This window comes from Garra rufa, chromosome 6, assembly GCF_049309525.1.
Source record: "Garra rufa chromosome 6, GarRuf1.0, whole genome shotgun sequence".
Taxonomy (NCBI): domain Eukaryota; kingdom Metazoa; phylum Chordata; class Actinopteri; order Cypriniformes; family Cyprinidae; genus Garra; species Garra rufa.
The window spans coordinates 39,217,647-39,231,996 of NC_133366.1; the positions used below are offsets into that span (position 1 = coordinate 39,217,647).

At 34.7% G+C, this 14,350-nt stretch overlaps 1 protein-coding gene across 2 annotated transcripts in view; it reads right to left on the reverse strand.

The window, feature by feature from the left end:
• Nucleotides 1–7: 7 nt before the first annotated feature.
• Nucleotides 8–14,350, reverse strand: part of LOC141337214 (uncharacterized) — a 30,603-nt gene continuing 16,260 nt past the window's right edge. The window contains exons 4-7 of one of the 2 annotated variants that reach the window (XM_073842990.1): nt 12,023–12,697; nt 11,759–11,939; nt 7,154–7,301; nt 8–4,438 (exon numbers count right to left, since the gene is read on the reverse strand). In XM_073842990.1, coding sequence (XP_073699091.1) covers nt 4,155–4,438; nt 7,154–7,301; nt 11,759–11,939; nt 12,023–12,697 — 1,288 coding nt within the window. In that variant the 3' untranslated portion in view covers nt 8–4,154. Of the gene's footprint in view, nt 4,472–7,153; nt 7,302–11,758; nt 11,940–12,022; nt 12,698–14,350 lie in introns of both variants that reach the window. The other variant, XM_073842989.1, reaches the window with a different exon arrangement.

The window sequence follows — 14,350 nt, forward strand, 5'->3', positions numbered from 1 at the left end:
CGCACCATCTGCAGTTTCACAAGAGAAACACATGGAAGACGAGACTAAAGAAGATGTATCTCTGAATTCTGATACGGACATATAGTACTGTGAAATCCTGCTGCTCTACTACGGTAAAGTTTACTGTAGAGGAAAGGACATCACGCTGTGTATAAGAACAGAAAGAACAAGACATTGCTTGATGTTTTGTGCTACCAGCGTGTATTAGGCCTTGTGCAGAAATGTGTTTTTGTAAGGAAGAGGGTTACTTAGTCACTAAGGGTAACAGTATTATTAATCTATAAATAAACAGAGACTTTGAAACAGTTTGATACATTCACTGGTTTATTGCACTGACTGATTTTGCATGTTTTTTTGATAATGTTCATTTGAATTGTGAACACTGATGTTGATAAGCAAATCTCAATTGATCCTGACACGACCCTATTTGTTATTTTTTTTTAGAATTACTTTCATATATCTAGGTATATGAAATCACTGCAGTAAAATCACAATACAAAAATGTAAAATTTGCTGACTTCTTTCTGAATGCCACTCAGCAAAACCTGATCACCTCCAAACCCGCAAATTAACAAATCTCTGTCTTAGAAATGAATAAACACAATTCTCCAAATCATAAACCATCAAAACATTCCTCAAAAGCTGCATAAGTTTTTTAAAAAGAAAAAAGATCCAGTCCTTAATGCCATAAAGCATAGAGAAAAAACTAATTCAGGTTACCTGGTCTTTCTTGTATAGACTTCCTATAATACCCACCATATCTGATCTGAAATCTCATTCATCCATTGAAATAAAAAGATGAAATTATGATAACCAGAATATGGATGTATGGTTTCTTCCTTGCCAACTGTAAACAAACTATAAAATCAAAAACTTAGTTATTGTGTTAACATTAACATAAGCTATTTACCAATGCTTGTCTGATTTCCATTTTGTAACACTTGTGTCTTTGGTTTCTTGAAGACTTTCCATGTATTTAATTCTATTTCTTTGTAAGGTGTCTCGTCACATCTTTACCTGATCCAAGAGTTAACAGATTAAGGAAAAGACGGATGAGGTGAAAGCCAAAGCTATAGAGGATTGGCTTCCTTAACTTGAATAATCCCCGGTGTAACTGCCATGTTCACCTCTGGTCCCGTGTCACATTCAGATGTCAGTGAGGTCTCGCTAATCTACGAAGCAGGAGAGAACAGCTAAAACACTTCAGAACAGGTTAGGAATATAAGAATGTTTACCCTTATTTTTGCTTAGGTCTAACCAGCAAGAAATATACAGTATGAAGGTTATAGAATAGGGCTGCCAATTGATTAAGGCAAGACACCCCAGATGAACAGGAAAAAAAAATTAAGATCACTCCAAAATACAAATTTGCTGAAAATGTATTCCCTCTCAAGTCATCTGGGATGGAGATGAGTTTGGTTCTTCTTTAGAACAGATTTGGAGAAATGTAGCTGGTTCAGCTGTTTAATTTAAATTCTGACAGCACCCATTCACTGCAGAGGATCCAAGTCTTTTCATATCTGTTTCAATGAAGAAACAAATTAATCTACATCTTGAATGGCCTAAGAGTGGGTAAACCATCCCTTTAACAGACATTTTCTGAAATGTTGTGTTTGAAAATGTACAAAATAGAAGTCTGAACATTAGATAAAGCCATGTTTAAAATTTGTTTAAATATTAGTTCACTTTTACAGAGGGCATTTTAAATATCTCATTTTTCACTCTATAAATCAGAAAATACTGCCAACAGTCAGAAAATAATGTTTGCACCATGTTTTTAGAAATAAAATATTGTATAAATACAGGCAAATTATACATGAACAAACCCCTCAGTAAAACCCTTTAAAATATACAGTTGAAGTCAGAAGTTTACACACACCTTGCAGAATCTGCAAATTTTTATTTTACCAAAGTTAAAGGGATCATAAAAAATGCATGTTATTTTTTATGTAGTACTGACCTGAATACGATATTTTTGACATAAAAGATGTTTACATATAGTCCACAAGAAAAAATAATATAATACTATTACAGAAGGTTCAAATGCTCACTGATGCTTCAGAAGGAAACAATGCATTAAGAGCTAGTAGCTGAAAACTTTTTGAATTTGAAAATCAGGCTAAATTTAACTTATGTTGTCTTCTGGGAAACATGTAGGTATCTTCTGTAGCTTCTTAAGGGCAGTACTAAATGGGGAAAAAAGATATTTAGGCACAATAACAAAAAAAAAAAAATGTACACATCTTCATTCAGGTCAAAAGTTTTCACCCCCGGCTCTTAAGCATGTTTTTTCTTTATTTCTTGAAGCATTAGTGAGTATTTGAAAGTTCTGTGATAGTTATATATAAGTCCCTCAGTTGTCCTCAGTGTGAAAAGATGGATCTCAAAATCATAAAGTCATTGTTGGAAGGGGTTTAACCCTCTGGGGCCGACGGTCACGCCAGCGTGACCAACCTACTTTTTTTAAGATCAGTGCAAAAGACACTAAAAATACTCTGTCGGTTTCAGTCATACAAATTAGAGCTATCCATCATTGGAAGCTGTTAAGTGTGTAGTTTTATTTGTGCACACTCACAAGAGCAAAAGAACGCTGTGCTTTTTTATAGAATAAAGAAAACAAACAGTGTGATTTCTCTGTTTTCTCTGTCTCCGTGAACTGCTTTTAGAAATGCGTCACTATTTTAAAATACTGAAAAAACAACAAATGTCAGGGCATGTCAAACTTCTTCAGGGCCCCAAAACACCCTCAGACCCCAGAGGGTTAATATACACTTGATTCCCAATACTGTGTTGTTACCTGAATGATGCACTGCTGTGTTTTTTGTTTAGTGATAGTTGTTCATGAGTCCCTTGTTTGTCCTGAACAGTTAAACTGCCCACTGTTCTTTAGAAAAATCCTTCACGGCCCACAAATTCTTTGGTTTTTCAGCATTTTTCTGTATTTAACTTTTGAAAGGGGTAATTTTTATGAATTCATTCATTATTATTTTCTCTTTAAGACTATATGTGAATTTCTTTTATGTGAAATATCTTATTCAGGTCAGTACTGAATAAAATAACATGTAATTTGTGTGATCCCTCTTATTTTGGTAAAATAATTAATATTTTGCAGATTCTGCAAGGTGTGTGTAAACTTTTGACTTCAACTATAGATAGAAATAAAGCTATGAAGTTTGGTGTATTTAAAAAACTCTTTTTGAGAAAAGGCCTTGAAAGACATAATGTAATTTAAATCTAAAGAATTGAAAAAGTGCAATAAACACCACTTGAAAGTGTATTTTGGATGTTTTCTTTACTCTAAAACATTATGAAGAGCCACATAGCCCCAAATCATAAAACTGACCAGTGCATGAAAAACAATGTTTTTGCCTGTAGTGTCTTGCCTTCTTAATCAACTTATTGATACGATATGACTGCAGACTCACAAAACACATGAAGGTTGTTTAAAGGATAGTTCATCCAAAAATGAAAATTCTGTCATTAATTACTCATCCTCATGTTGTTCCAAACCCGTAAGACCTTCATTCATCTTCAGAACACACATTACGATATTTTTGATGAAATCCAAGAGCTTTTTGACCATGCATAGACAGCAGTGCAAATGTTCAAAAACCCAGAAAGGAAGAATGAGAATACTTTTACGTTTACTTTTTATTCAACAAATTCCTCTCTTCCAAGTCAGTCTCCGTCGCTTGTTCACGAGAGAACCACAATGCATGTGATGTCACATGGTCTATTTTAACAATTTTAGATGCATTGCTGTCAGAAAGCTCTTGGGTGTCATCAAAAATATCTTAATTTGTCTTCTGAAGATAAACAAAGGTCTTAGAGTGAGTAAAAAAAGAGAATTTTCATTTTCAGAATTTGGGTGAACTATCCCTTTAAATGGCTCAGATAATAGGGAAATCCCTTATTGCAGTAAGTATGGATCAAGCGTATGATTACACGTGATAATGTTTGTACACCTTGTTTTGTATATAGTTAATTGCAGACAATTTGACAGCCCTATATAAACTTCTTATAGAAGTTTACCCACCCTCTAATAAAAATTAAAAAAGTGCTTTTGTTATATGTAATTCACTTTGGTCAAATACACCAGGAGCCCTTTCCTAATCTTTTCAGCTACTGAGGATCAGAGCAGCAAGCATCCATTGTCAAACAGGGGCCATTTCCACTCCTCCTGTGTTTGTTTGTGTCTGAGGAGCGGCAACCTCCGCCGCCCCATGTGTGCCATTGCTCTGGGTGACCGGGGGCGGCCTGTTTTCTCCGTTGCGGACGGTGTCGGGGCAGTTCTGTACAAAGATGATCCTGTTGAAAGCCTTCAGCCTCCTCCAGAGCTGCAGGTAGACTTTGCACTGAATGTACATGAAGATGAGTCCTCCAGCAAAGCCAACCGCCACCACGATGAGCTTGGTCCAGAACGGCCAATCCAGCACCCCTACGGCATTGAAAGGGGACAAACGCACCAGCGCTGTGTGTGCAATGACAGCATGGCATGGAATTACAGCACTATATTATATTAACTTCCAGCTACTCTAAAATAGAATAACTTCCCACATGGCTATACGGCGGTTCCAACATTATAGTGCTACATCATTGCATTAAAAGCTGAAGTAAGTCTTCTTTTTGTTAGTTTGTTTTGTTTCTCTGGTTCTTATTTTTCCCAGTTGTCTTGGACTTTATACTGAAACTTAATTTTAGTGTCTCTAAAAACTGTCTCAGATGCTAACCAACTTATGATTCTTAAAGGGAACCCCAGGTATTAAGACTTCTATGGCTTAATGGAGTAGTTCACTTCCAGAAGAAAAAATTACAGATAATGTTCTCACCTCGTTGTCATCCAAGATATTCATGTCTTTCTTTCTTCAGTCGTAAAGAAATTATGTTTTTTAAGGAAAACTTTTCAAGAATTATCTCCATATAGTGCCCATGAGTTTGAACTTCCAAAATGCAGTTCAAATGCAGCTTCAATAAGCTCTAAACGATCCCAGCAAAAGAATAAGGGTCTTATCTAGTGAGACAATTGGTCATTTTCTAAAAAAGTTATATACTTTTTAACCTTAAATGTTCATCTTGTCTAGCTCTGCATTCCAGTTCAATACAGTTAGGGTATGTCGAAAAACTCCCATCTCATTTTCTCCTGCAACTTCAAAATCGTCCTACAGCTTTTGAAGTTGGAGAAGAAAATGAGATTTTTTTGACATACCATAACTCTTGAACGGGACTGCACAGAGTACGCATGCACATGGCAGAGCTAGAGAAGAAGAGCATTTGAGGTTAAAAAATATATACTTTTTTTTCGTTTCGCTAGATAAGACACTTATTCCTCGGCTGGGATCATTTTGAGCCCTTTGAAGCTGCATTGAAAATGCATTTTGGAAGTTCAAACTCGTGGGCACCATAGAAGTCCACTATATAGGGATAATTCCTGAAATGTTTTCCTCAAAATGACTGAAAAAAAGACATGAACATCTTGGATGACAACAGGGTGAGTACATTATCTGTACATTTTTGCTCTGGAAGTGAACTACTCCTTTAATATAACATAAATGATGTCTCTTACTAAAATATGTAGTGGAAAACCCATGAAATATTTACATTATTTTAAGAAATCCACTTTGTTTCATACATATTTTGGACTATGGGGGGCGCCATTATTTCAATGATGTGAAATGGTTGCACTCAATGAGCTTCTGGCACTGCCTGTTGCTATTTTTACCCCAACACAACTCGGACAATAAATTACTGATACAATGACCACAGCTACTGAAAGAGCTTACAGGCGGTGGTGGATATAAGCGTAGGCTCAAACTCAAAATATTCCCCACAAGGAGACTTAAAGGCTTATGATATCAAGTGAAATCCACACTGAGAAACTCCTTCAGTGGCTGCGGTGTCATGACAAGCGTCGGCATGTTTGCATCTTGCCAGGATGGCATCTAGCGTTTCTTGTTTCTGCCATTTGTAAGATCTTTTAGTGGCTGTGGTCTACTAAAAGCCTCAAAGGCATCAGGGCTAAAGTGAAGTGAACAAAGACGTGGGTCTTTAGAAATATTTATTCATTCACAGGCATCTTCTCATTCTTTTCTCCTCTACTTATCGCTAGGAAAGCAGTGAAGACTTATATTGCTTCTCTTGTCGGCCTTTTACTGAAAATTACAACCAAAAGCCGTACAATGCGGCATCGCATTATTTTATTTTCTGAGTTGTGTTGAGGTAACAGGTAGCACCAGTAGCTCTCAGAGTGCAATTTTGCATAATCAAAACAATGACGCCCCCTACAGTCCAAAATATTTATAAAAAGATGTGGATTTAAATAAAGCAAATCTTTCATGATCTACTACATATTTCAGTAAGAGACATAATTTCCGTTATATTAAACCATACTTTTTTTCTTCTCATACTTTTTAGTTAACAATAACAAAACAGTTTTTCCTCATTTCATGTGTTTGGCTTGATTTGTAAATATGATTTGTATTTTGTCCTGATGATTATTTAGAGGTAAAAAAAAAAAAAAGGCTTAAATTGAGTTTAATCAAAGCTACTTTACAACATTACTGAATTACACCACTATATGTGACCATGGACCACAAAACCAGTCATAAGGGTAAATCTTTTGAAAGCTGAAAAACTAAGCTTTTCATTGATGTATGGTTTGTTAGGATAGGGCAATATTTGGTCGAGATACAACCATTTAATAACCTGGAATCTGAGGGTGCATAAAAATCTAAATATTGAAAAAGAAATAAAAAAGAGTTTTTTTTAATGCATATTACTAATCAAAAATTAAGTTTTGATATATTTATGGTAGGAAATGTACAAAATATCTTCATGAAACGTGATCTTTGCTTAATATCCTAAAGATTTTTGGCATAAAAAATAGATAATTTTGTCCCATTCAATGTATTTTTGGCTATTGCTACAAATATACCTGTGCTTCTTAAGACTAGTTTTGTGGTCCAGGGTCACATATAATCAATTATAAAACTAGATGCTGATTATTCAATACAACATTCCAGCTGTACTAAACTAAATGAAATAATAACAGTGGATAACACAGGAACTTAATAACACTAGACTGCACCTCATGCCCTCCTGCAAACATTAAAACCTATGTTACATAACTACATTGTGTGCGTGTTATTGTGTTTACCATTGTTCTTGCCTTGGCGAATCTCTTCAGCTGTGCGGTCAATCAGAACGTAGAGGGACCAGATGACACACACCACAGCAGCCAGGTGAAAAGTCACAGAACAGAAGATCTTCCGTCGCTCGCTTGTAGACATCTGTAGCTTTTCCCACTAAAGAAGAAACAGGGAACAAAGCTCTAAGAATGCATTCCTTATGCAATTATTATTTTAACCACAATGTGGCAGCACTAGGTTATGTGCGTGCTGACCTTTACAATATTTCCACATTCAGAATAACCAGTTGAGTTTATTTTATTAGCAGTGTTTACCAAAGCAAGCATCGCTACTATTTGCTCATAGTGAAGAGCTACTTTTTGAACAACCCCCAAATCATTAAACGCTGGTATGTAACTCAATCATCATTTTTGCTGTGGGTATAAATTATCTAGTTTCTTTTTTTAAATTATCACTTTGTGCTCTATAAATATGTGTAAAAATGATGAAAGTCACTGAAAGAGGTTGTACTGCTGTACACTGCGTCTCTATGGAAACACAGCACAGTGGGGTGTTATGATCAAGCTTGGAAAGCAGAGATGAAAGTGTAAATTAAACGTGCTTTTCAATTACATTTGTTCAAAATACAATAATATTTTATTTATATTTTGAATTTCTAAAATATGGAATGGCTCTTTAACTGTTTTTTTCAAGCCAGAAACATTTAGTTGGAGATGGAGAACTGTTACAAATTGTATTAAACTGGGTTTTGCATTTTTTGCCTATAATATAATACCATGCCATATTAATGCATTTATAACATTATGGTGCTCAAATCATACACCTTTAATCAATAATCCTGAGCAGTTTTAAATTTCTCTACATTCAATTTTACGTATAGACTACCACGACTGCCGAAGCTGTACTTATTTGATCACAAAATACAGTAAAACAGTAATATTTTTAACAGTAGTCTGTTTTAAGATGGTAGGAACAAATGACAATTTAGCTGAAATTTAGCACCTCAACTTTAAAGTTAGTGGTTAAAGTTAATGTAATATAGTACTTTTGTTTAAAGTATATTTTCAGCTGGGTTTTCTCTATTTAATGACTGAATGATCTCTCAAAATGGTGGGACTTTGCAACAAAGCCAATAATTGAAACTTTTAAGACAGTTAAACAGCTAGTTAAAATCAGCTAACCTTGTTTCTTGAATATTGTTATTTGTAAACAAACAGTCATGGTATGTTGGTACCCTTGGTAAATATGATCAAAGGAGGCTGTGAAAATTAGTCTGCATTGTTAATCCTTTTAAAATTAAATAAAAAAAATTCACAAAAATCTAACCTTTCATTGAACTAAAACTATTGGAAATGTGGGAAAATCTCATTATGAAATGTTTTTCTCAAATACACGTTGGACACAATTATTGACACCCCTAAAAATTATTATGAGTAAAATATCTCTGAAGTATATTTCCATTCATATTAACAATTTTGAGCACACCAGGGGCCTCATTTATAAAACTTTCTTACGCACTGATTTGATCTTAGAGTGTTCGTACGATCAAATCCACGTCAAAGTAGAGATTTATAAAAACCGTCTTTGACGTGGAAAAGTACTTATCTCCACGTCAGATTCCAGCTTGGCGTACGACCGTTTCCTTGTGGTAATGCCTGGTATTGCAGATAGTTCAGCCTCACTATAATTTGATTTCTTGCGGTCCTTTTTACTTGCCATTGTCACAGAGTTTTTGCTTTAGGAATGAGCTCATTTTATATGTTAATTAATTAAGCAGGGGCGTTTCGACGGCGGAACATTCAGCTGCACACAATTCCACGATCATTTGTGATTTATAACCGAATGACTGGCGTACGCATGGATTTCGTGGTACGTTCGTTTTCTCTGAATCGCTCTTACGATCAAATCAGAAAAGTTCTTAGATAAAATCAAGGATGGTTTCTACGCAAGTCTTTATAAATGAGGCCCCTGGGTGATTATGAACATGACATTATCCAGCCATAGCTTTCTGTTTCACAGGAATATAAATATGAGGGAAACAAAGGCCAAAGTGGCTTTAAGAAAAGAGCTAGAGCAGTAAAAATTCTAATTTCCACCACCAGGGCAATAATTAAGAAATTCCAATCAACAAATGTTACGAATCTGCCTGAAAGAGAATGTGTGTATATCGTCCTAATGCACGACGAGGAGGGGAGTTTGAGTGGCTAAAGACTCTCCAAAGATCACAGCTGGAGAACTGCAGAAAATAGTTGAGTCTCATGGTCAGAAAACCTTAAAGGGGTCATCAGATGCCCATTTTCCACAAGTTCATATGATTCTTTAGGGTCTTAATGAAAAGTCTATAATATAATTTGGTTAAATAGTAGTGTAATAAAACACCATTTTACCCTTTTAAAATCAGCTCTGCGAAAAAACAACTCATTTTATTCCATGGTCCCTTTAAATGCAAATGTAATGTTTACTTTAGCCACATTTAGCGGCAAAACTTTCCAACAAGCACATTATAAAGAAAGGCCGTTTGCAAAGATTCATAAAAAAACTCTTATACCTACTTCTGCTGTGGGTGAAGCTGCATCAGAAACGATTCGCACGAACTAGACACATATGTAGATCGGGATCGGTGCTTTCCTTTTTAAAAACGAAAGTAACGTTATCCTCTGCATCTTCAGTGGCTCAGTTGTCGGGGGTAAATGACGACTGCTATGTTCATTATTACATCCAACAACAGAACACCTCAATCGCTCAATTGGAGACATTCTTGTTTCAGCTCGGTGAGGGTGGGTCTAAGGTAAGGCGCACATGTCAATCAACTATCATGGGAGCGGCCTCTGTCAGTGTGTTGTCACACCGACAAGAAGCTGAGAATACACAAACTGCCAACACACATTCATGTTCAAACAACATGTAAAAGTGAGTTTTGCATCCGATGACCCCTTTAAAAAAAATCAAACAGCACATACATTACCACATGTTGTTTGGGAGGGTTTCCAGAAAAAAATTAAAAGAAAATGCTCTCATCCAAAAACAATCTCTAGCATATCAGTTGTCAGACACGACTGGAACTTCAAATGGGACTGGCTTTTATGGTCAGATAAAACTAAAAAATGAGCTTTTTAGCAACAAACACTCAAGATGGGTTTGGTGCACACAGACATAAAATAGCACCCCATGTGTACAATGAAATATACTTCTGTATTTTTGATGTTGTGGGCCTATATTTCTGCTGAAGGTCCTGGACATCTTGTTCAGATACATAGCATCATGGATTCTATCAAATACCAACAGAGAAAAAATCTAAACCTGACTGACTCTGCTAGAAATCTTATAATGGGCCATGTTTGGATCTTCCAAACAGACAATAATCCAAAAACAACACAAAAATGGGTCACTGGGCACCAAAGCAAGCTTCTGCCATGGTCATTCCAGTCCTCTGACCTGAACTCTATAGAAAATCAGTCAAGTGAACTGAAGAGAAGCACCACCATCATAAAGCTGGGAATGTGAAGGGTCTGGAGTGATTCTGGATGAAGGAATAGTCTCTGATCTCTTGTCTGGTGTTCTCCAAACTTATCAGGCATAATAGGAGAAAACTCAGAACTTTTATTTTGGCAAATGGATTTCAAAAATAATTGAATAAAAGGGTACTGTTAATTGTGGCCAATGTGTATTAGAGCAAAACATTTATTTCATTGTGAGATTTCCCCACATTTTAAATTCTTATTCTCCAATGAAAGTCTAGATTTTTGTACATTTTTTTTAAATAAAAGATCAAATAGATAAACAATGCAGATTTATTTTCACAGCCTTTTTTTTTATCATATTTACCAACGGTACTAACAATTCTGACAATTACAACAATTCTTAAAAAAATACAGTTGACTTCAACTTTTCAAGTTTTTCATCTAATATTTATATTTTATTTAGTTTCAGTTTTATTGCAGTGACTGAAAAATATTTTAAATATTTTTTTTAAATTAACAATAACAAAACTGTTTTGATCACACCAGCTGCCACTGGTGTTTAAAAGGATCGTTCATCCAAAAATGAAAATTTTGTCAGTAATTACTCACCCTCATGTTGTTCCAAACCTGTAAGACCTTCGTTCATCTTTGGAACACAAATTAAGACATTTTTATGAAATCAGAGAGCTTTCTGACCCTGCATAGACAGCAATGCAACTACCAAGTTTAAGGCCAAGAAAGGTAGTAAATACATCGATAAACTAGTCCATGTGACATCAGTGGTTCGTCATGGTACTTTCGTGAACACACATTGAAGAATGACACAGAAGAGAAGAACTTGTTGAATAAAGTCGTTATTTTTGTTTTCTTTGTGCACAAAAAGTATTCCCGTAGCTTCATAAAATTAAGGTTGCACCGCTGAGGTCACATGTACTATTTTAACCATGTCTTTACTATCTTTCTGGGCCTTGAACGTGTCAGTTGCATTGCTGTTCATCAAGAAATATCTTAATTTGTGCTCCAAAGATGAACAAAGGTCTTAAAAGGTTTGGAACACGAGATGAGAAATTACAGATTTTCATTTTTTTTATCCCTTTAATGAAACAGGATCTGAGCTAAGAGATGTGTTCAGAGATATGTGTGTCTGTGTACCTTGCGCAACGGCTTGAGGTGTGTCTCCATGATGAAGTCATATTTGCACAGCTCGCAGCAGCGAGTATCAGAGCTCTTGATCCACTGGTGCAGGCAGCCCTGGTGCACAAAACGCAAACTTCCTGTACAGCGGCAAGGGGTGATGAGCGGACACTCCTCGTCCCCTTCACAGTGACAGATCCTGCACAAACAAAAACACATCAGCTTCTCGTTCATTTTCATTCAATTTTCACGCTCATCCATCTCTAACCCGCTCTCTCTCACCTGCACACCTCTAGTTCATCATCAGTGCATGCTTGTTGCGTGGCACCATTTTGATTGGTGGGAATAGTGCATTTACAAGGGGACGGGACAGACATGTTTGGGTCTCCTGAACCTCTCTCCTCATAGGTCTTTGTAAAAGGCTCTTCCTCCTCACTTGCACTCCTACTACTACCACGCTCATTTCCTTTTCTCTGATTGGCTGCCTGGCTTTGGCCCCCACTCTTTGGCTCCTCTCGTTTTGACAACTTTTTGTGGGGCCTGGTGTTGGGGCCTTTGCACAATGGTGGCTGGTTCTCTTTCTGTCCCTCGTCTGAGTTGACAGACATGAGCTTAGCGTTGTCCCGTTCCTCACGGGGAAGCGCTTGCGTGTGTCGGCTGCCGCTGCGTCTCCGTCTTGCCTTCTGGCGGCTCCAGGAGCGAGCTTCTCTCCAGCGCTGCTCGTCCTCTGAGGATGAGTCTGAGTGTGTGTGTGTTTGCTTATGCAACCGGGAATGTCTCGGTTGGTCCACACACTCCGTTGCACACCCGACGGTTCCGGTGCTCTCCCGGCGCCGACGGATACGTCGTTTGACTTGCCGCTTTGCGGTGGGGGCGGGGTCGGAGGCGGGGTTTATGGGCATGATGGGTGTGGTCTGATCTGAGCCATCTACTTCAAGTTTAGTGTGACCACTAGAGCTGCACAACACATACACACAGACGTATAAAAACAAAAGGGATGAAGAAGACACAACAGAGCATGAAATGATTGATGAGGAAAAATTAATGGACAAATAAAAGTGAACTTCTGTTCAAAGGTGGATTTTTTCCACTCATTTTCTTAAAATTTACTGTTCAATAATAATTTTAATAAAGAAAACCAAAAAGAAAACATGGCATTCAAAACATGTAATTTCTTAAACATACCTTCAGAGGTATGCATTCATACATACAGAAAAGACTATTGGTGATATTACTTAAATTTAAATAAAAATTATTTAATACAAAACATAGTGACAAAATTATTTTATTTTCAATTATAAAATTAATTTAATAACCAGATTTCTAAAGTATTGTTCTATTTTGCATTAATTTAATTTAAATGTAATAATTTAATACAAATAATTTAATAACAAATCAGATTTTTCTATTTTATTTTCTTAATTTAATACTAAATGTTTTATAAATTGTATTGTTTTAATTTAATTTTTATAATTTTATACAAAATGTTTCAAATTATATTATTCTCTTTTGCTTTCCTAATTTAGTACAAAATGTTTATAAATTATTATTTTATTGTAATTAAATTTAATAAGTACAATTATTTTTTATTTTGCATTAATTAAATTTAAAAGTAATAATGTTATACAAATGATTTCATAACAAATTATATTTTTCTATTTTGTTCTCAATTTAATCATTTTTTTCATAAATTGTATTATTTTATTCTGATTTAACTTGTATAATTTTATGCAAAATGCTTCATAATTTATAATAATCTATTTTGCTTTCATAATTTAGTACAATGTTTATAAATCAAATAATGCAATACAAATGATTTCATAACAAATTATATTTTTCTATTTTGTTCTTAATTTAATATATATTTTTTAGAAATTATATTATTTTATTCTGATTTAATTTGTATAATTTTATGCAAAATGCATAATTTATATTATTCTATGCTTCATAATTTATATTATTCTATTTTGCTTTCCTATTCCTTATTTAGTACAAAATGTTTATAAATTATTATTCTATTATAACTTAATTTAATAATTATAGTATTGTTCTATTTTGCATTAATTTTATTTAAATGTAATAATTAAATTCAAATGATTTCATAACAAATTATATTTTTATATTTTGTTCTTAATTTAGAACAAAATGTTTTGTAAATTATATTATTCTATTCAAATTTAATTTGTATAATTTGATACAAACGTTTAATAAATTACATTATTCTATTTTGCTTTCCTAATTTAGTACAAAATGTTCAGAAATAATGATTCTATTTTAATTGCACTCTTAATTTAATACAAAATGTTTTTATTAATTATATTATTTTATTTCGTATTGGTAATTTATACAAAATGTTTATAAACCGCATTATTCTAATTTGCAATCTTTAATTTATTTATAATTAAACACATTAAATTGAATGTATTATAATCTCTGCTACACAGTTCTTTTCACTGTTTAATATCTTCTGTCAGCATATTTTCTGATTTAAAATAGAAAAAAAGACACAGACATTACACAACTCAATCCATAAAATCACATGATGTCCAAACATGTAGATGAGCTAAGAACCAATCACATGCGTCGTATCCCACAGCATCGGTCTGCAAC